Below are 21,902 nucleotides of genomic sequence, written 5' to 3' on the forward strand. Positions count from 1 at the left end.
CCCCCTGTCTGCGCCACAGCCTCATCTTCTTGGCTGATATCCAGAGACAAAGATAACAGCGTATGTAGGACACTTAGCCTGGCATCAGCATGGGAACCCTGTCGCCCGCGGGCCTGAATTATTCAGCGCCTCAGATAAATTTACTGCTTATGACAGGAGACACGGGACGGAGCTTCATTATAATCTACAGCATTTTAAGTGCATACCTACATTTCCTCACAGAGACCTTTTTTTTTTCAACCTAGTGTGAGAACCGTTTCACCAAACCAGCGACACCCTTTGTGTTTTGTCCCAGAGACGGCGAGAGCAAACAGCAGCAGTCAATATTTGCACCAGGTCCGCGTTCTGCCCCGTCAGCGGCGTCTCTGTGACACCCTGAAGACGGCGTGTGCACACGCGGGGGTGGGAGGTCGGTTTGCTCTGAGCCCACAGCCGTGGGCGGGGGCGCCTGCTCCTAATGCGCTGCATGTAAATGTCTGTCAACACCCTGAAAGCGGAGCCTCCCTCCAGCAGCAGGTGTGCCTTTCACAGGCGTGTTTGACAACGGTTTAATCTGGCTGCTGTGCCGAATAATTGGGCCTTAATAATTTACGGCGCCAACAGGCCAAACTGGCAGATTTGAAACGACCGTCATTGGTCGTCTTTGAGCGACTTGACCCGAGGAGACGCCGAAAGGTCAAGAGGAAACAAAGAGTCGAGTGTCCTTAATCCCGGCTCAAACACCTCCACGTCTCCATCTCATCTCGATTATCTGGAAATAATGCGACGGAGAGCCCTGGGGTCGTCTGACTGCCCGCTGGAGATGAAAAAGACAAATCATCTTTTCATTACGACACGAAGAGCGAGGGAGGGAAGGAGGGAAGGAAAGGGAGGAAGGAAGGAGGGAAATGAGACAGAACAGAATATGAGGACAGATGGCGCAGACGGACGAGGGAGCGGAGAGGCAGCGCTGGGCCTTCAGGTCAGCGCACGCCGCTATAGGCTGTCAGCGCTTATATAACCACCACGCCAGTGATTTATGGCTTGATGTGTAGTAGCAGTCATGTTTATTTGCTTTTATTTTGGCATGACAATAACAATAAAAACAAAGCACGGTCCCAAAAATGTGAACAACAAAAGGTACGTTTAAAAACGGAGGCACAATGAACGCGTACATGCTTTGATTGAGGCTGAACGCGAGGCTGATCGCATCTCGCCTCACGAGAGTCTCTGGAGGGACGCGCTCACACACAGGAGCACATACAGATTTGGAAAAGGGTCAAACTCAAAGCAGCAGAAGCTGGAAGAGACGCGAGAGTCTCCGGTGTGGGTCAAGCGTTCCGACTTCAGCCTCGATGTCGCTCACTTCTTCCACAAAAGAGGTAGACACTTGATTTGTTCTGGGTATTGTCAAAAGTGCAGGCATAAAAATAAATATTGAATGTCACAAATTGAAAAACTTCAAAGATTTTACTTTTTCTCTCAATGTTGAGTCATAGAGATTTACTTTTTCCCCCAAACGTGGCTGCTTCAGACTGTGGGCCATGCTTCTGTTCTCATGTCGACACATGCTGCATATACATTAAATCTGAATGTGAATCAGAGCAGGCTCCGCCCCCGTTCACTTTAAACAGCCAATAAAACCAGGAAAGAAAGGTAACAGCCAAAACAAACACAAACGTGTGTTTATGCAGTTTTTACTGTGTGTCTGTCGTCTCCTCGTCAGATAAAGGCTCTTCACTGGGACCTTAGCTGCCATCAGTGGCTTTACGTTGAGGTAAACTGCTGATTTCAGACTCAGTGTGATGATTTATATGAAAGTGAAGGCTTCCAGTTTTTGCATGATTCACCGTCCAAAGAGCCACAAATCACACGACAAGGGTTGATAATGGTTCTCATGAACTCAGAACTAGGACTCATGCTCCTCAGTAGGACAACAAGTCCATTACGCTTTGAGGTGTGGCCGTTTTGCACGTTCTTTCTCCCTCGTGCACATTTAAAGTCAAACTTAAAGTGTTTGTGGAGATAACATTCAACACAGACATGACGCGTTTGCTGTAAACGCTCATTAACGTCGTCAACCTTCCAGTTTGCTGAGCCGTTGCCAGACTTTAAAACATTCTACCGAATGAAAGGCACTACATCCTGCTGGAGATCCTTACATTAAGTCGCTTGTACAATGATGAAGGCAGCTCAAGGTAACACGATTAATCCAGACTTAAATTAAGTGGCTTCAGTTGAGTTTTGCCTTCACACACAAGATCGATTAAAATGAATAATTACAGGAAATTTGCTTTGAAGCTAGTTAAATGTCTGTTCCTTTAATATACGTCCTATTATACAGTATATTTGCAATATAATAATAAAATGCATTTAAAACTATAGTTTTGGTATCAAGGATACATTTTAACAAATTCTTAAAAAGACTGTACACTTTTCTTCATGCAGCATCATAACTTATAGTTGCACCAGTCTAGATTCCTTCGGTTCACAACTGATTAGGTAAGATGTGAAATTAAAAGGGGGCCACTTGTGTCAAACTCAGAATCTGTCTTCTCACGTCTCTGTTCTCACTCCTCCGAGTGTTACCTGCAGCGTGGCAGATTAGCATTAGCAGCTACCTGGAGATGGAAGTGGAGCATTCTGCAGCAACAGAAACCGGACCTGAGCCAACAATATCAGACACAAACCTACATATAAATATATCAATGATGTAAAATACATCTGAGATATAAACCAAAACAATAAATGCAGCTTTTAAAGGCTCCAAGTTGGACTTTGTGCCCGCTGGATCTGAATATTAGAGCTCATTTGATTTATGATGTTTTATGTTCTACTAGAGGTCAATTTGAAAAAGCAACTCTAATAAAGAGCTAATGCATTTTAAAGGCAGACACGCTGACCCGACAACGCGTGAGGCCGTGAGGCTTCATCTCGCTGATGACAGGGAACATCTTGACATCACGTTCACGCCGTTGCAGCAGGCGATTAGAGCGGCTTTTCTCTTATGGCGTCTCATAATAAACACATCCGTCGTCTACTTCCTGGCTCTGTGGCTGGATCAGGTTGTTCCTTCTTCCTCCTCTTCTTCCTCTTTACCTGGAGGCTTCATTTTGTAATTTACTGACTGACGCTGTGGTTTTGAGCGCACATCATGGACCACATAATAAGTTCATTTGGGGAGAGCCCTGGTTCAGGCCTCCGTGACATCGCCAGGGGCCCCTCTATGTAACACAGGACAATATGTATGTGAGCTGCTACCAGAAACACACACACACCTTACCCCTGTCTAGTTATTAAACTGCTGAACCACTGCTTCTCTTCGCCAGCAACACTCCCTGTGTGTCGTGACCACGTGGAGGGACGACTCCCGCACCGAATCTGCGCCTCTGGTTCGCTCTTTGCTCATGTTCTAATGTTCTCATTTGGGTTTGGGAAATGTCCAGATGTTCAGCCATGTCGGTGGAAACCTGCCAAGTTGAGGAAACACGGTAGTTAGACACCGCCTGGCTGTGGGAAAAGGCGATTTATCAGATGGATGATAAATAACAACGTCTTACCTGGATTTCTACCGTTTCTCTGTGTTCAGGTTTTCTGTCTGGTGAAAAACAACAGAATTCAACAGGTTTCAGTCAGATTAAGTCGGTTACGCAGTGCTCAAGGCTTCGCCTGTTTTCTTGGGCTGAAGACATTTTTCTCTCTCACACAATCAATACAAGAAAGCTAAAAGTCAACAGTGTGAAGTGACAAACACTGACTCTCCGTCAGTGTTTTTGGTTTTCCAAAGCTGTAAATGGATTATTTGCAACGTCTATGAAACCTGAGCACAGCGTTTCTGCAGCCTGAAACAAATGGAATTCAGGCACCAAGTCAACGTCTAGTGAATATGAACACACTCATCCTTAAGCTAAGAATCACATTACGGATCTGCTGGGCGATTTAGGTCAGAATGCAAACAAGAGGAGCTCGGTGGTGTGTGACACAGCACCAGAGGCATTTTAAGAATAAATACCAGTCACAATGTTTAAACTGACATAATTAATCTTTCAGACTTTCACACTGTGACAACATGGAACCTTGCTTTCAAAAGAGGGTTTAATCTTTTCATAGAGGAGGATTAAATATTTAATGTTGGATCTTCAGCACCATGACACATATTTCAGTTTTGGCTGCGTACCTAACTTACCTAACTACCTACCTAAACTGTAGAAGAAGCCCTGACAAACGCACATGATGATGATGCGTCAGCTTTTAAAATAATCTGAGCTGCACAGCTACTGACGTGCTCCTGAAGTGCGTCTTCTCCTGATCCTCTGGCAATGACTTTTGGAAGTTAGAGACTCTTGTGTCCGATTAGTCGTATTGGTTATTTCTTCCAAGAACTTTGTCTAGGTCGGGGTGATCATTTTTTTAAATTCACCACAGTTTAAATATATTCCTGGTCTGGTGCATTACGAGTTTTACATAAAATCTATCCCTATCTTCCAATAGATTTTCAGTTTGTCCTCAGAGTTTTACCATCAGGCAGCCACGACGTTTTATAGTTTCTGAATGTTCTGTCTCAATCTGAAACGCAATCAGCTGTGAGGAAATGTCTGCGTTATTCAACAGCAGCGCAGACGGGAAGACAATTTCAGTGCACAGTCAAGTAAACAATGAATTAAACGCTGAGGAGAGATAAGTGGAGGCTGATCATGATCACCTGTAACACAGCAATGCTGCGATGTAAACAGCGGCGCAGGAGGCTGAACGCTGCTGCACCTGAGCTTCGTAGCACTGATCCGTAAATACTGGATCTATCCCATTTCTTAAAAATCACATTGACGCTAAAACATAAGACAGGAAGACGACAACAACAGCTGTGTGTATAGAGCCTATGCTCCAGCCTTTGTTTAGGAAGTAAAGGCTGGTTCAAGTTAGCATCTGCGGCCTTCTGCGTAATCTGACCAGCTGTGGAGGAAAACGAACAAACAAAAGCAACACTCATTTCTCAGCAGGAAAAGAGCGAGACACAGGAGAGTCAGACCGAGACGCTTCCAGGACACAAACCTCCGATGTTGTCCGGTTCCTGGGTTCCGCCTCCGTGGACGAAGCAGGAACAGCCCCATTGGAGTCAGAACTGAGCAGAGTTCGCCTCTCCCTGACAGGTTTATCACACTTTGTCACCCGAAACCTGAAGAGAGGCAAAAATAAATGAACCCAAAACACACAAGTCAGGAGTTCCTGCTGCAGAGCTGGCTCATTAGATGGATGCCGTGAAGTTCAACACTTTCAAGGATGTTTGTGGAGCGTGAATTATTTTTCTGGGTCAACATAAAAACACAATTTGCATGACCCAATGTGCTGTTCTTTTATTTTTAGTTTATTTACCTACAAGGCCGCATAAATAAGAGCCGTGCAGGAGGAGCCACGGCTAAACTTCATATTACTGAACTTAAAACTCGGCGGGTTCCAGCATTCCTCATTTGTGCCACAGCCGGCGTCTGCCTCTGCCTCTTCCCACGTTAAGTGTGATTCTCACCGAGCTGAGTGCCGCACCTCCCATCTACCCATGCACACTCTAAAGCTTTAATTAAAGGAGCAGATGAATATTCGTATCCAGGTCACAGTGACCCTCGCTGCGTTTGCGGCCATTTATCTGGGGGAGCGAATGAGAAGCAGCCTCTCTGCATCCCAATCAGCTCACAGCAGGACACTGGGCAGCGATGCTTCCTCCTCCTGGGCCTAGCTTTCCTGACTCACTAGAGAACATATAAAATCATTTCTTTAATTCCGGCATCACAAACAGTTTAGCTGGTTATTGTTCACTTCGGGTTGGTGGGAACCACGACACAGGGAACCTGGCAGCTCAGCGCACTCTGAACTCTCCATCTTCCATTTCTCCTGCTTCACCTTGACTGTTTTCCAGGTCACTTGTTTTGCGTCAAAGTGCACAGCAAAACAAAGGTGTATCATTCTCCTACAGTGGTTAATGTTTGATTTTAAGGGCAGCGCGTGTATTAATGTCTGATATACCTCTGGGCCAGACTGAGGAGGGCTTCGATTCCCTCTACTAATGAAATCACTGTGTGGTATGATTCTCAGAAACTCTGCGGATTAAAATGTTTTTGTTAAGCAACAACAACCTTGCACTGTCACAACTCTGATTTGTCAGACTGCACAAGAGAAGAGGCTCTGACTGCAATACTACTCCACAGCTTTTAACACAAACACAGAAATCTGAGGCCTATTTAACACAACCAAGTTAAACATTACTGTTACATTCTGTGTGAGTCTTCATAAGACGATGACTGTTGCAAAAATCATGATTATTTATGGTCAATGTTTTATCCTTTGTCTGTGAGATTATATTCATGCATTTTAAAATTTTCCAGGGTATTAATATATTTTTCGTGTCAAGATCTAAATACACATCTAAAATAAAAACAACAAAGTTTTAGTTCACATTAATCTCCAGGGTCCAATAATCAGCCCATGTGGACAAGGCTAATAATGTAAATTCAACACATACATCCGTAAACTGGGAGAAACGCATGTAGCAGCAGAGTCATGTGGAGATGAGGGCTACTGTTTCCGCTCCGCTGAACCGTGCTAAGCCTCAGCGGCCCCAAGGTGACGGGAAGGCGCGCGTCTGCACGTGCTCACCTGCCGACGGCGAGGACCGTGACCTCCCCGTGGTGGCTGCGCCGCGGCTCCGCCCTGTGCGTCGACGGCTTCCTCATCAGCGGCCACTTCTTCTGGTTGCAGCGGATGCAGATGTTCTTGTGGCCGCTGGCGCCGCCGATGGTGTGCAGGTGGCTGCAGGTGTGCTTGGCGGCGGCCGCGGGCGCGCCCGGCGACACGGGGGTCAGCGGCGGCGTCGGCGAGGTGGGGGAGACGGGGGTGAGAGGAGGACTGGGGAGTGAAGGATATAGTTCACATATTAGAAGTGGTGTAACAACACAAGCGGTCTGTGAAGAGGCACTAACTGAGGCCGGCGCACTTGTCGGCCTGCCCTCACATCTTCCCTTTCTGAGTGGAGCTGGATGCATGTTTAATGGCCCTGGAGAGCAGCTCTTCACATTGTTTACACACAAAGGTAGAACAAACAGTGTTTCCGCAGCACACATGAGCACATTACATACAGGCTGTATTCATATGAAGGTGTGTCCGGAGACCGGCAGCGTAATAATGAGTTGGGCCTTTCAAAGTTAATCCCACTGAAATGGATGTTTAAGAGAATGGAGACAGAAAGAGGACAGGAAGTGGACAAGCACTTCATCTGTGCTGGTTAACGTCGTGTCAGACTTATGCATTTACATTTCTTGACAGAGGAGCAGCTGTATCTGCGATGCGTTTTATCACCAAATAGCAGGAACCTGAGTGAGCGATATCAGGCGTAATTCAGTCTGAAGACGACGGACACAGCGCGCATTGGCACAGCTCACGGAGATGAACGGAAACCTTCCTGCATCGGACCCACATATGCATTTAGGCTGAGGATCCCTGATGAGCGGAGTGGTGTGAAACAAGAGTCCGGCCCGCAGATGAGAGCAAGCGCATCACAAGGGGACACTGACTGATGTGCACAATGAGGGAAGGGGATTGAAGGATGGCAGAGAGGTGGCGAACCAATGGACAGAGAGCAGAGCATGGAAGTTAAGCAGCAAATGTGGAGCGGCAGATAGCAGGCCTGGCCACGCTACAGTCACCCCCTCCGGGAACCCCCCCCACTCGTCCTTTTTCTGTCCATCCGTCTGTACGGCTTCCTGCATAAGTGTCCCACAAATTGCCCCCACCGACACCCCTCTTCCTCCATCTCTAAGTGATCCACTGGCAGGTTGCCCACGCTGGCTGAAAGAAGGATATGAAGAGTAATCGCAGAGGCCGGTACAGAGAAGCAGGCGAAGGGAAACAAAGAGACAGACTGATGGGAGAAACCAGGGCTGCAGGAGACGGTGGACACGTGACGGTGACGCTGGGGAAACGTGTACATTTGCCGATTCCTGCCAGGACACACAGAATACCTTTGGAAATAATTGCTGGGAGAGTTCGTATTTATCCGCGACAGCTCTCAACAGTTTTTATCTCGTGTTCCTACCAGAACAATATGTAGCAGGATGAAAAAGATGACAGGAGGAGAGAGCGGGTAGAAACATACAGCGCAGGACTCCACTAACTCGATTTACTCGGACTCCTCTGCTGTCACAAGCATCTCCGCCTCCAATCTGTCCGGCTCCCCTTATCTCAGCGGCGACGCAGCGCTACACTTGCTCATTTACTCCGCTCGCCGCTTTCTACGGATCAGCGGCAGGATGAGGAGTGAAGGGTCATTTCAAAGTGAGTAACGCAAGGCCTTTGGTTTGAGATGTGAATGTCAAAATGTGAGCGACCCACTGAAATCCATTTCAAGGCCCATCGATTTCATGCTTTTAGGAGAACCCTGGACTTCAGAGCACCTGCTCATTACTGTTGCATCTTAATGTTTCTTTAAACAACTGCTGTTTGATTCCCCACTGAAGGCTTCTCTTTTCTAGATGGCTGATGCAGAATTAGCTGGCTGAGTGTCAACTAGCAGATTTCATCAGCTGTAGCTAATGTTGGCTTAATGACTTGGCTGAAAACACCGTCTCTAGACACCGTTTGTTTTAAGATGATGTCGCTCTAAAATGGTGAGATTAGGGCAAACAGCTCCCAGGTAATGAAACATCAGCTGTCCTCGTACGACAGTAAGAAACTAGGCTACTTCTTTTAGACGCTGGGGTGAGTGAAGCTGAATAACGGTTCATTTCAATTCTACAGCATTTCAAGTCAAATAAAGTGAAGCTGGATGAGGTTCTCTGATATGCTGCATCCAGCAGCAGCTTCTACACAGTGGAAAGATCATTTCCTCCTTGGGCTCTAAGCTGATCTGTCCCCGTTTACAAAATGTCCCTGTGGGGATTATTAAATGTTCATTAACATACAGTATAATTTGCTTCACCACATAGACAGTTACTGGAACTAAGTAAAAATGTCACAACCCAGACATAAGCAGATGAAGCTAACTCCATCACCTATGGTCTAATCGCTGCTAAAGTACTAAAGTGCATTACTGTAAAATAAGGTGGTTCTAAATAGCCTCTTAGCTCTTTTTAAATAAATATGGTGGCTATGAGTGGCCAGTAAGTGCAGTTCAGTAATCAAGCCAATTATTTTCAATTGATATGCCAAAACACTGTATAAACCAGTTACTCCCAGTGTGATGCGTATAATTTTTCTGTCTGCATTCATGTGAAGTAGTGAGTAAGCGGCAAACTCTTCCATTCGAGAGGCTGCGGCTTACAGCTTAACGCCAGCTACTCTAGTATTTCCACCACTTTGTTTGTCAAGTCCCACTTGGACACACACGGTTTAATAATACCACCGCACAGTGATATAGGGCGCAGTGGCATTTCAGGCACAGTCCCCAGCCGCTTGCCCTCAATCAGACCCGGCCAATCTGGAGGAGTATCAGAAGAGGAACGCGGCCCCATTGCCTCAGCTGCTCGTTTCCTGCCCCGCGTGCTCCCAGCGCCGCCAGGCCGCTACGAAGGCTGATGGCGCCACCTCGTGGTGTAAACTGCAAATCAACTCGGGCTGTTCCTTCAATAGATTATATTAGATGGATAACGAAACACGCAGACTGAATGAAGGCTTCGGTAGAAACGCCTCACACTCACCCATCAGAATCGATGCTGGTCTCGTGAACCATGGCTTTCAGGGCGTCTGAATTTGCTGTGGATGGAAAGAAAAAGTTAGAGACGTAAAAAGCGTGTTGGGAATTAGCAGGGGGACACTCCAGTGACTTCAGAAGCAGTGCTTATTGAAGGATGGCTGCAACAGATTAACTCCTTAGCAAAATTAAATGGCACATCGCATGCAGCTAGAGCACACAATTACTGCACACCTCAGGGGAAGGAGCCCCACCAGGGCAGGATAAACATCTCTATAATGGCACAAAGAAATTAAGCCCGACTCGCACAGTTTGCACATGACCAACTAACTCCAGCTTGAGACAAAGCAGAGTTAATACAGAACCAACAGTGCAGACATAGATTTACATAATGTGCTCCCATAGATTTCCCTAAGGCCCCGGCCTGATGCGTTCAGTGACTTCACCAGGAACACACGGTGCACACAGACGAAAAGGACCTCAGCTTGGAAAACAGGGAGCAGCACAGAGCAGGACTGAGACAGAAGATGAGTCATGCAGGAGGACGTAGGAGTTTTATGTCAGGACTCTATGTAAACACAAGGGCGCGCGATACCTTATTAGCCAGGCTCATCAGGCGCCACGGGGGGGTTAAAGGAAGAAAACATCCTTGGTGATGACCGCTAGTTATTTTTAGTCGGAAGGTTGGAAACCTGCTTTTGCTTTAGGGGTTTGTTTAACAGTTTGAGGATAGAGAAACGGCGTAGGAGCCGACGTTAGCTACGTTCCTGAGGGTTCAAGTTAAGCAAAGTGTTCGCTTTTCAATATTTAAATTTAATTGTTCATTGGAAACATTAAAGACATTTAAATTTAAGAAGATAAAGGTTTTTTTTAAATAGCGTAGTCATGTGTGAGCCACACACAGCAGCTTTCAGCACACTTATCACAGTCACAGCTCATAATGTTTCTGTATAGACAAGTTATTTATCCTTTATATGGATATTATTCTGAGGTTGATTAAAAAAAAATTAATAATGTCCTCGTCTGCAGATGGCAGTCTTCACTAAGGCGTCACACCCTGTGCATTTTTACACAAACAATTGCAACTGCTGCACATTAGCTTCTTCACGTGCTAGTAAAGGCTTGGGTGCGTAGGTTGTGGGTGTGTCGGTTAAAAGGTTGAGACGATCATCTTGGACGCAATGACCTGAACGCATATAATTTCACGGTAGGGATCCTGAAACAGACTGACTGTTACCACACGACACTGCAGGGGTGAGTCACAGTCCAACAGCAGCAAAGACTCACAAAAACGTCCACATTAGCAGCAATCCGGCGTGCGTTGTGTTGCTGTGTGTTAGTCATGTGGCTGAACTAGCTGGAGGAGTGGATCTTCACAGCTAAACGTCTCTCAATAGAGGACTTTAAAATATTGACTCTGCTCGACTGAGGTGGAAAATAACTGCTGTACTTGAACTATTGTCCAGGGTCAACAGATGTTTGTGTTTGAGACAAGCATTCTCATCTATTTAACCTCCCTATTTGACAGCTATAGGCACCAAAGAGGATTTTTTTACCTATGACAATTTTTGTTACAATAATAAAGAATCCAGGAGCGTTTGATGTTCAACAAGCAGAAGGAGAGCTGCTATATTAGTATGTTATAAACCATTTACCGCATGTTTATTTAGTGCTTATTCATAAGTCAAGTCTACTGGATTTGTTTTCATTCACAGCTCCAACTGAAGGTGCTTTTCCCTTAGCATATATACAAACACTAGATCTGGTTCTGAGCACAGTCAGAGGCTCATTCAAGGGGCCAGCTTAGATTACAGTCAACTTATTCCTAGACTTTGTGTAAGTGGGTTCAAATTATGTCATATTCTCTCTAAAGGAATTATCAAATCCTCATCTTTGATTGAAGCTAAGAGCATTATCCAGGAAATGTAGAGCCCTAAGCCACAAGCCTTTGGAAAGACATATCTCTACATCCACATCGTTTTAGGTTGTGTAAGACCAGAGTGGAGAGCAGCACCTAGTCAAAATTATAGCATGATTTACTGGAGGATAATCTTCTTTATTACCTTCTTTCTTCCTATATCTCCCTTGGGCTTGGTATCATTTAGTCTAAGTTGTCTAAAACATGTTTTCACTTTTAAACTAGTCAGTAAAAGCTCCCTGCTGTGAAACACCCGGGGTCTCCCTCCTCCTTCACCGTATACAACCCTTCCCTCCAGTTTGATAAACACTTCATCTGAGCACACACAGAGTCAATATCTTACCCAGCAGGCCAGCGCGTGTCATGGGAAAACTTATCTCCACATCTTTTTATGGACATCTCCCAAGTAAAACTACTAATGAACTGAAATAACTGAAGACTGAACATTGAAGTGCCAAGAAAAGCATACATTATCCATCAACCCCATGGCAATTCTGCCAATTCTAATGCAGTCCTTTCAGATAGACTTGAGTATTTAGCAGGACTTCCATGCTAAGCGTGTTCCAGTTTCGATCAACATGCATGTTCATCTGATTCATGCTAGGAAGATGAAGCAACGCTGCCTCACTGCCACTTCTGAACTCGACTCAAACTAAATAAAAGCATTTACTTGCCAGAAGCATCTAATTTCCAGGACATCCCAGTTTAATTACCTGGCAATAGGGTCACATTTCAGGCAGTTCCACAGTCATTCAACATTTCCGTTTGAATTAGCCTGCAGTCACCCTTATCCGTCAGACTCTGAGTCCTGAGAGGAGTGTCGCATCCACACCGCTTCCACTATACTAATCACACACACTTCCTTCCTACACAGTGAGGGAAATGCCAAAACAATAGTCAAATAACAGCTGTAAAACCTCCATGGAGGAGGGCTGGACTTGACAGTGGTCGTCTTGTAAACATACCCAGCAGGAGCTGCAAATGTTAACAGGCCAACAACAGCCTTGTCCATGTCCTCGCATTCCCTGCTTGTGCTACTTCTCAGACAAGACAACAAACATGGTACCAGTATTACCTGGATAAGAGGTCAGGCCCCTGTCACACTAAAACCATCTGGCCACTGGAGGCTGTAGTGATTTCACGGTTCAAAGTTCAAATACATTAGGCTGTAGAGCAAAGCTAAAAAGGCAGAAAACGTGTCTTGCCTCATTGCACAAGAACATAGATGTGAAGAGAATCTGAGTCTAACTGCACTATTGGGTTTACAAAAGTGTGGGATACTGCACATACCTTCATTGTTCATGATGAAAGTCACAATCTGTCCGACTGTGTCATTGTTATCACTGAATGTGTCGTTCATCTCTGGAAGAAACAGAGAAACACTGTTGTTAAATAGCTAGTTAAAAACTACTACAATGTTCTAGCCAGAGCTGAACAATGAACAGACTCACTCATTTTGTAAATGAGAAACAAGATACCCATAAATCATAATGTAGGAACACTTAATATAACTTGCCGTAAAATAAATACGTAAAAAAAAAAGTAAAATAATTTAAATGGACTCACTCACTCACTCACTCACTCACTCACTCACTCACTCACTCACTCACTCACTCACTCACTCACTCACTCACTCACTCTTCTGTGGGACCAATATCTTTCAAAGAAATCAAATTGAGACAAGATAATACATTATTCCTGCAAGATGAGGTTAAGAACTGACGTTCTAGTACTAACTCGAATGCAAATACAGCATTTACTCTACTTAAGTTCTTTCTTATTAAAAAACCCCTGAAGGAAAACTTTGTCTCTTAAGCTGAAGTCAAACCGCTAATGTTGTGACTTCTAAAACTAAGAGCTAACAGTCGTACACACAATAATACACACTGTATTTGTATTCATTGCTTCCACTAAGACTCAAAACTGGAATATGTGTCTTCCTTCTCTCCACACACCCAAGTGAGGCACTTCCTACAGCTTCCTGTTGATTGCTTTCTGAGATTTTCCTCATTTCATAAACATCACACCACCAAGTCATCTACAGCCGCATGCAAATGCTTGTCACAAGATTAGAAGGTCAGAAGGTACGAGAGAGAGAAGCAGAATGAGCAAGGGTAAAACTAAGAAACCAGACTCTCAGGAAAAGAGGATAGTGAACTTGGTGAATGAATTCTCTGTTCTTTTGTTTCGATGTATGACAAAGACTGGGTTGGGTTGTCACAGATACAATGGGGGAAAACACTAACTCACTTTGACTGCAGGCGGAAAAAAACCAAGAAATGTGGCCACAGTTACCAAGAGTCACTTGGAGAAAAAAAATCAAGCTTTTGTAGATATGAAAAACACAGCACGTGAGCAGCACGACTGTCAAAGAGTGTGCAGGTCAACAGATAAGCATACAGTATATACAACTTAAACAGTACATTCCTCATGTCTATACTGCACATGCCAAAGAGCTTTGCAGAGGTTGTGCACATAAGAGTGGTTAGTGGTGGTGTGCCTCAGCAAGATAGCAAACTGTTCAGCATCAGAAGCAACAAGACAGAATCTGATAGCAAGTTAGCCATGACTCAACACAGCGCTAGATGTGAGAACATCAAACATTTCTCAAATATACAAATAAAATTCTACATCTATAATCAGAAAGCAGATTTTCAAAACTAAACATTTTTTTTTAAACAAAATTTTTTGTAACGGTATGATTAAATGTTCACAGATGCAAACAAATGAGGTTTTTCAGACAACTGAACTGGAAGATAATCACTTGACACAAGAGCAAACATTTGTAAATTACCAATTCCTTTTTTTCTAGATAACATCTGCCCTACATATTTTCAGGCACTTCTTGACCCAGTGTTTAAAACAATGCCAGCTACTGCGTTTTGGCAAAGAGAATCTTTCCGTAACCTGGCACACATCAAACTCATTATAGTGAGGAATATAGTTCAAGCCCGTCCCCAGGGAGCAGGTGAGAGCGTCGGCCTGACTTTACTGGCCTGGATTCTCAGTATCACATTTCAGGAAAACCCTGTACGTGCCAATGCTTACTGAAACCCAAACAAAGGTAACCACCACCTCTGCATTTGTAAAGCAACCGATCCCATTCTGACAGAGTTTGACTTCACGTTTCATTTGATTAGGCTGTCAATATGAGCTACTGTTGTTAAAATATGAAGAGAATAACAATGACTTTAAAACACAGACTTCGATCTTCACTCCTCCCAAAGAACATGATTAATTTTTGTTTAGCTGACACAAACTCTTTCCATTACATCCACTGTAAAGGATTCATAGAAACCTGGTTGAACAATCACTTTGGGTGTGTCGTGTACAGAGAGAAAACAGCTGCATACACTTAGAGGAATAAACACATAATCATAATGCTGACGGACATTCTTTGCCCATCAGTGACAGGTTTTTCCCACAATGTCACATTTTTTGTTTCAACACCTCTGAGTTTATTCAATTGCCTCACCTCTCCTATCATCTAATTCAGATCGTCTTACCTCCGCCCAGTTCAGGATCTTTCTCTTCCTCGAAAACCTCCTCTTCAGCACCCTCGGCCTCCGTGGTGCATCGGTAGCCTTTCTTTTTCAAGACATGGCAGATCACCACCCCGACCAAGCCCAAGAGAAAGAAAACGGGCAAGATGGACAGGAGAGTATAGTCCGAGTGCCCCTTGTCTCCACCTTCAGATTTGGTACCTGGCTCTGTTAGAAAATAAAGAGGCACAAAAGGGGAAGATTTAATGATCTGGTTTTGATTACTGTACTATACAAGGACATAGAAAGAGAGAGGATAGATAAACGACACTTAAAACAACACTCACAATGGCAGTGAAAACTAACTTTAAAGGCCAGGTTTCTATCGAAGCAGTTTGAAGTAAGTGGGTGTAATTCAGAAACGCGTGAAGCAAAAGAGCTTGTTTTCTCAGTGGTGCTAGTGTCCAGGTTTATAGCTTTATTATGCTTTGGAGTCCACATACAGCATGTGTTTTGTGACAGTGTTTACCTCACAAATTATAGCAGAGCACAAGCAGGTGTGCAAACATACTAGATGCTGCTCCGTGCGCATGGGTCCTCACCTTTACAGATTTTAGACTTATTATTATCATTATTACTATCATAGCTTCTGTTGCACGTGCAAGAGATGTATGTAACAACTTAATATTCCAGCGAGGCTGCTGAAACTTCTGAAATAATTTGAATTAAAAAAAATTAAGTTTTATTTCCATTGTGGTCGAAATGGACTCTTACTGTCAAGGTCAAAGGCTACAAAGGCTTGACCGTGACCCGTGGCCAGCGATGGGCGAAGGCTCTCCTGCATCTTGTTGCTGCTGCACCACGTGAGCCATGACGGCACAATACACAACAAGGCTTTTGTCTGCTTTTCTGTTCAGTGTATTTGAGACAAAAACGGTCAGAGAGAGTGAGACAGACAGCAGACAGCATCTCAGGCGTATTAAACCTTCATGGCATTTCCCCTGCACCTCACCATGTCTCCTGGTGCATTCCTGTAGTTGCATGATCCATCACAACAGACAGACTAATAAAGCCCAGTCACAGACAACTGCCTGCCCCATGCCTATGTGTTAATCCACACTAGCGTGTTGCCCCTTAGCGAGTTATTACCAGTTAACAAGAAGTGTTTAAAAGTAATAAAATGGATCAGAGAGTGGGTGAATCCCAGTCACGTGATGAATAGAAACTAAAGACGTGGTTTTATGCAATCATGATTTGCAGAACTAACTGCCCATTGTGGGCTTTGGTAAAAAGAAAGACTAGGTCACTATTTAAAGCACGACATTGTTGAACAGCAGTAAACCACTTAATCTGAGCTGACCTAAAGTCAGAAACATCCTTTAAAGTGCAAGCTAAGTCCACAGCACCGCTCTTCTGCTAGTTTAATTTCCTGCAGCTTATAAGTTTTATATCAATGACTGCAAACACAATGGGAAAGTAAGTGTCTTCAGAGATACAGCAAAACCTGAACCATGACTAATTTTGCTGTGTGTTGTGTGTCTTCTGGACATTTTTATACCCATTCTTCTGATCGTGTGCTCAGGTAGGGAACTATTTTAGCTACTATTAATAATGCCTGTCAAATGTAGCCACTAAAACATCTGTCACTCCTCCTTTCATTCCACCTGCGCCTACGTAAGCAAATAACACACTGTCATGACCACAAGACAACAATGTTAAGTGCAGCTCAGAAAGGTATCTGCCATATCTTATAAAATGTAGAACCAACACAGAAGAATATAGAAAACCACCCACTTTAGCCACCCACTAAAAGTAAACACAGTGGAACTTTTTGAATTGACCACATCAACAAATTAGACAAATCTGCAACAAGATCACAAACACTAATGGACCAAAACCTTGGACCATCGAGGTTTACCCATTTCCCTCATGGTTGGAAATTATAAGCAGCTGGTGAAACACCGGAAATGATTCAAATAATCAAATATGAATTCAGTTTAATTGAAACAACCCTGTCATTTGAGGTTATTATCCATATAGTCAGTACAGAGTCACTGAACAGCGATCAGAGAAAGTTCTTCCCCATCACTTCGCCAGAAGCCAACACCAGATGGTGATGACAAAATACCCTAGAAACTCTCGCAATGATGAAGACTTCCCAAATAAGTCTGGGTTTATCAAGTTCAGCTCTGCACATAGACAAGTATGTGCATGTACTGGCACAAAAGGTCTTGCCTGCATTCTTATACTGTTCAGTGAGTAAGAAAATTTCAATTTCACTCAATGTACAAGCAGAATCCTTAAGTAATAACCTGGTTATTTAAAGTAATTGATTACATTAGTTGACTTATATAACAATATATTGTATAAAATATAATTTTTAGACCGAATCAACTGGCGTTTTAGAATGCCAACAGCATCCTAATAACAACGTAGCAGCAGCCTTTCTGTCACTGGCGTGTCTGAAACCTCAGCTTGATATGAGTAATGGCACGTCTCCAGTGCTCATACCTGTTTAGTTTGGAGCAGCATCCACTCAGCTAACTCCTCATTTGTTCCTGGAAAACTTTAAGGCCCACTCCCTCAGATGGCATTTGACTCTTCTGCCGGCATCAAGCTGGATATTCCTAATACCAGCTGGCTTTAGTCGCAAGTAAATACAAATTACTGCCATAGCTACAGACTATACCTACCTAATGCTTGGCCTAAAACCTGTCTACAACAGTGTTTCACAATTCTCTAGGCAGAGAGCTTGTTCACTCGTGGGAACTTGAGTCAACTCCCATTGAATATCGTTTGTTTAATACAAGTCTTTCTAGGGGCCTGACGAGAGAACTCACGTCTGCTGTTTTAATGTAACCTAAAACTACTTTACATGAAGTGGTGAAAACAGCCAAAGCTGCCCTGGTAGTTGAGCAAGTGTGTGCTGTGTAGACACACACTTACACTAATGTATTGTTGCTTCCAGACCAGCATAGTGGATGATGAGCTGTAATTGAATGAGCCTGAGGTTTCAGCACTGGCCTTTGGCAAACCACAAACTTCTCATGGAACATGGAACATGGCCCAGCTTTTTAAAGGTTACAAGCGAGCAGCAGATGGAAAAAAAGAAGGATACTTGATTATGTTTTAATGTAGTTACAGTATTCTTCTGTGGAACAAAACTATATTCATGGGACTGCCAATGTTTGTGATTGTTGTTAAATAATTTATCCTGGTAAGCCATGTTTAAACTTTTTTTATGTATATTATCTACGCACCGACAAGGAGACCATTGTTTGCTTTCCTACCATTCATTTCTGCACTCAAACAGCATCCTGAAGAGGATTCAAAATGCAGTATTGACGCAGTCACTAAGCCTACCTTAGATACTGCAAGACAACTGTTTCTTTTTATGGCTTTTAATTATGGCTTCCTAGAAAGATGCATATTATCATACAGTATGTAAATATTGTTTTCACATTGTCAACCCTTTCTTTCTGAAGGTTTAGGTTTGCTCTGACAACGGGGTTCCAACTCACTGTGTAACCGTACAGTCCAAGTCACTAGCACAATCCCAGCACTTTCACCAGGCCTTGGTATTTGTCAGAAGTCACTGGCATCAGATTTTTCCAGTGGAAAAACAAAAGATGAAACTTCCCTACTTTATCCTCAGCCCTGACAAAAGCCAGCATTTAGATCCTGATGTACGTAAGCAACTTAAATAATTGTACGTTACAGTGAATTTTGATGTGGTGCTGCTGGTCAGACGTCACTATCATGTCTCTTTCATCCATCATCGGAACCGTTTGGCCTTGAAAAGTCACGGGGGTGTTGGAGTTTATCCTAGCTTTTATTTGGGCGAGAGGCAGGTTACAGCCTGGACAGGTCACCAGTACATCACAGGCAATCATACACGCTCAGAGGATTCCATTTCCATTCCAAACGGAGCTTCTATTTTATTAAGCCTAACCTGGTTTAGGAGGTTTAGGAGTAAAAAGCTCCTTCCATTTTACCAAAGTGCTGCACCTCTCAGCTGTGGCACACTTTGTATATACACTATCTGTGTCCACAAAAACTGTAGAATTACAGCTTGGGCGACTTAGGTTGGTTTTGTGATTTTTTTCCTTCTCACGGTGCATGACAGCTACCAGAATTACAACATACTGTATGTATGATAACAGACAGCCCCTGCCCATTGAAACACAAACCGCAGGCTCACAAAGGCCTTCTTGCATTTTTTACATTTTGTTCAGGTCTTATCTGTCACTCTGCTGCCAGGTATTGTGTCCACCTGGTACCCAATGTGTTTGGCAGAAGTGTCTTCAATGGTCATTTCGTGCGAAAACTCTGGAACACTCATGAAACAGAGTTTCACATACTTGTATATGTCACAAGACCTTGTGGCACAAAATTTCATCACACCCTTAATAACAGCTGAACTTTATTACACCGTCAGAGAGATCACAGTATTAAAAGTATACCACAACTAAAATACTATACACAATCATAGTGAAGGAGAAATCTATACAATCTACAAAGAGCAATCAATGATAATTTTGTCGTACAGTACTTAATACACTAATAAATTTGGGTAGTTTTGGTACTAAACATAACTTTTTTTATGTTTACATGTACTTTACACTCTGGACTAGTACAGTGTTTTCATTACATGTTCTGTTTTAGGAATAATAGTGCTTACATATTACCAGTGTATCACCTCACAACAAACGCTTTACTGGTATTAACACATCATCTGTCACAGATGTACCATACTTTTAAGAATAAACATAAAATAAAAGGAGAATTTATTCATGCTATAAAGACTGTACGGTAACTCAACAAGATGTAAGATATAAGTATCTGAGAAAAGGTCACTTAAAAAGGTGCAGTCTTCATTCTCAAGGTTGTTCATTTGAGACTTTTTGGCTGAAAGGAACTTGATGGGAACAGATCCCTGATTGAGGAGGAACATGACGTCTATGTCTGAAGCAAAGGTCTGTAAGGAACCAAGTACTGCCCACTTTTGTGGGCAATTGTAGCTTCTATGTTTTGCCGCTCACAACACACAAGTAGCCCCTGGTCAAACTAGGCCCATAGACACATTACGCATACATCATGTTGACGACACAAATAAACTCACTTTTTTTAGGCTATGATCTAATCCAGTGAACCTCCATGAATCAGAAAGTGATAAGCAGACCTTGAAAGTGAACTTTATTTTAAAGGGCCATTTGAGTCAGGGTTATTATTGGATTTAAGTTTGTTTAATGAGTTTTTCCATTGCACAAACTGGTAATTACCTGCTAACAGGTTATATCTGTACCACCCCAATAGTAGGCAAAACTTTAAACTGTCACAATTGTAGTTTGTATCAACTTTTAAAATATTTTTGTATTAAAATTAAGGGATTTATATAGCATTGTAATGATCACTAAAATGAGTCTTGAGACTAAATATTGAAATGACAATAATTTGCTGCTGAGTATTACAAACTTATCAGAATAATATAACCTTAGGACAGCACTACCTATTTTGCTTCCATATGAAGTCACACTATTACAAATAAGATGTTATATTCTACTTTTCTTTATTTTTCAATTTGTTCTCTTGAAGCTGTACATGAATTACACTGAAACGAGTCCTGAACGCATTACATAAGCCGCATTTATGAAGCACACGTGGAACAAATGTGAACTACGTGTATAGCGTACACTCACAATTAACAGCAGTATCAAGTTCATAGGGTTCATCAGTAACACAAACTATATCAAACGACATCCAATAACTCACAAAAGTACTCACTAAAGGTCCTCGTGTTGTTGTAGATTTTGACCATTTTTAAGCGTGTCCTTCAGATGTAAAGTGAAAGCAGCGTATTTTAAGTCCGTTACTCGGACTTTGGGCTAATATTTAGCTTCATTTGTGTATTTATTCCATTTCTAAAAGCAACTCAAAGAACATCTTGCGTGCCCCGTCACGTTAGACACTTATTAATACTTTTATGATATGAGCTAAGTATTTGTATTAGCCCTTTTTCTATAGTAGATGTACACGATGACTATCTGTCTTCTGCTAAAATAAATATGTCTACAGTTGAATTTATTCATGCTAGGTTAGCTTACACTGTAGCTACGTTTTCACAAAAAATGGTGACCCCGCAGCGTTAACTTGGGTAAAAAAAAACCTAACTTTTGAGCAGGGGATGAAAACAGTTTGGATATTATCGAACTGCAATGACACGTCCACGGAGACGTTAAGTAGGAGGGGGAAAACTTACCAAGGAGGTCTGTGGAGTTAGCCATTCCCAGGCAGGACCGCAGCTAGCCGGTGGACGGCTGGAGATCGTTCCGACAAACGGCCACTCAGCTTCTAGTCGTCTGTCCCCATCAACCGCGGTCAAACCGAAATAAAGGAGGGGCAAGCATGAGCCAACTTCCTGATTTACAAACAGAGGATACACCCTGCGCATAAAGCCGCGCTGCCGCCACCAGAGAGTGGAACAGGCACCGCAACAGCATTTACTGACAGACACTTCCGCCTTCGTTTATTGCTTCGAAAAAGTCGTTTGTAATACGACATAGATTTTTATGGGCCATTTATAAACTCTAAACGCGCTCCAGTGAAATCAATGTTGTCACTAAATGATGCATAATCACACCAAACAGCCTCAGGCGTCAATAGGCGTCATCATAGTAAGGCAGAAAGCCTAATATTAGTGAGAGAGGTGCCGCCATTGTCACCGGAAGTAGATTCGGGTTCCAAGGGACAAATGCCAAAAGGACAATAACACAAATTTGAAGTTTAGAATTTAAGCTACACTTCAAATGTAAACTGTAATAATAATTAAAAAGACTTTATGGTAGTTACA

General features: G+C 43.2%; 1 protein-coding gene across 2 annotated transcripts; it reads right to left on the reverse strand.

Moving 5' to 3' along the window:
- Positions 1 to 1,023: 1,023 nt before the first annotated feature.
- On the reverse strand, positions 1,024 to 21,735 carry rell1 (RELT like 1). 2 transcript variants are annotated; one of them, XM_029139649.3, is made up of 8 exons: positions 21,312 to 21,729; positions 15,077 to 15,280; positions 12,861 to 12,932; positions 9,660 to 9,714; positions 6,625 to 6,873; positions 5,029 to 5,152; positions 3,540 to 3,577; positions 1,024 to 3,449 (listed from the first exon to the last, which is right to left on the reverse strand). In XM_029139649.3, the coding sequence occupies exons 1-7, from the start codon at positions 21,334 to 21,336 to the stop codon at positions 3,548 to 3,550; spliced, it is 759 nt and encodes a 252-aa protein (XP_028995482.1). In that variant the 5' UTR covers positions 21,337 to 21,729; the 3' UTR covers positions 1,024 to 3,449; positions 3,540 to 3,547. The 2 variants fall into 2 exon arrangements, with proteins under 2 accessions (XP_028995482.1, XP_028995472.1); XM_029139639.3 differs by lacking the exons at positions 1,024 to 3,449; positions 3,540 to 3,577 and adding an exon at positions 3,603 to 4,929 and having other exon boundaries at positions 21,312 to 21,735.
- Positions 21,736 to 21,902: the final 167 nt, after the last annotated feature.

Source organism: Betta splendens, chromosome 2, assembly GCF_900634795.4.
Source record: "Betta splendens chromosome 2, fBetSpl5.4, whole genome shotgun sequence".
NCBI lineage: Eukaryota > Metazoa > Chordata > Actinopteri > Anabantiformes > Osphronemidae > Betta > Betta splendens.

Bases quoted from the DNA above. Each gene is read 5' to 3' on its own strand.
- rell1 (XM_029139639.3), bottom strand. From the start codon at position 21,336: ATGGCTAACTCCACAGACCTCCTTG. The intron at 12,933-15,076 runs GTAAGACGATCT...TGTTTCTTCCAG, and splicing joins AGATCCTGAACTGGGCGGAG to AGATGAACGACACATTCAGT. The intron at 9,715-12,860 runs GTATGTGCAGTA...TTCCATCCACAG, and splicing joins TTTCATCATGAACAATGAAG to CAAATTCAGACGCCCTGAAA.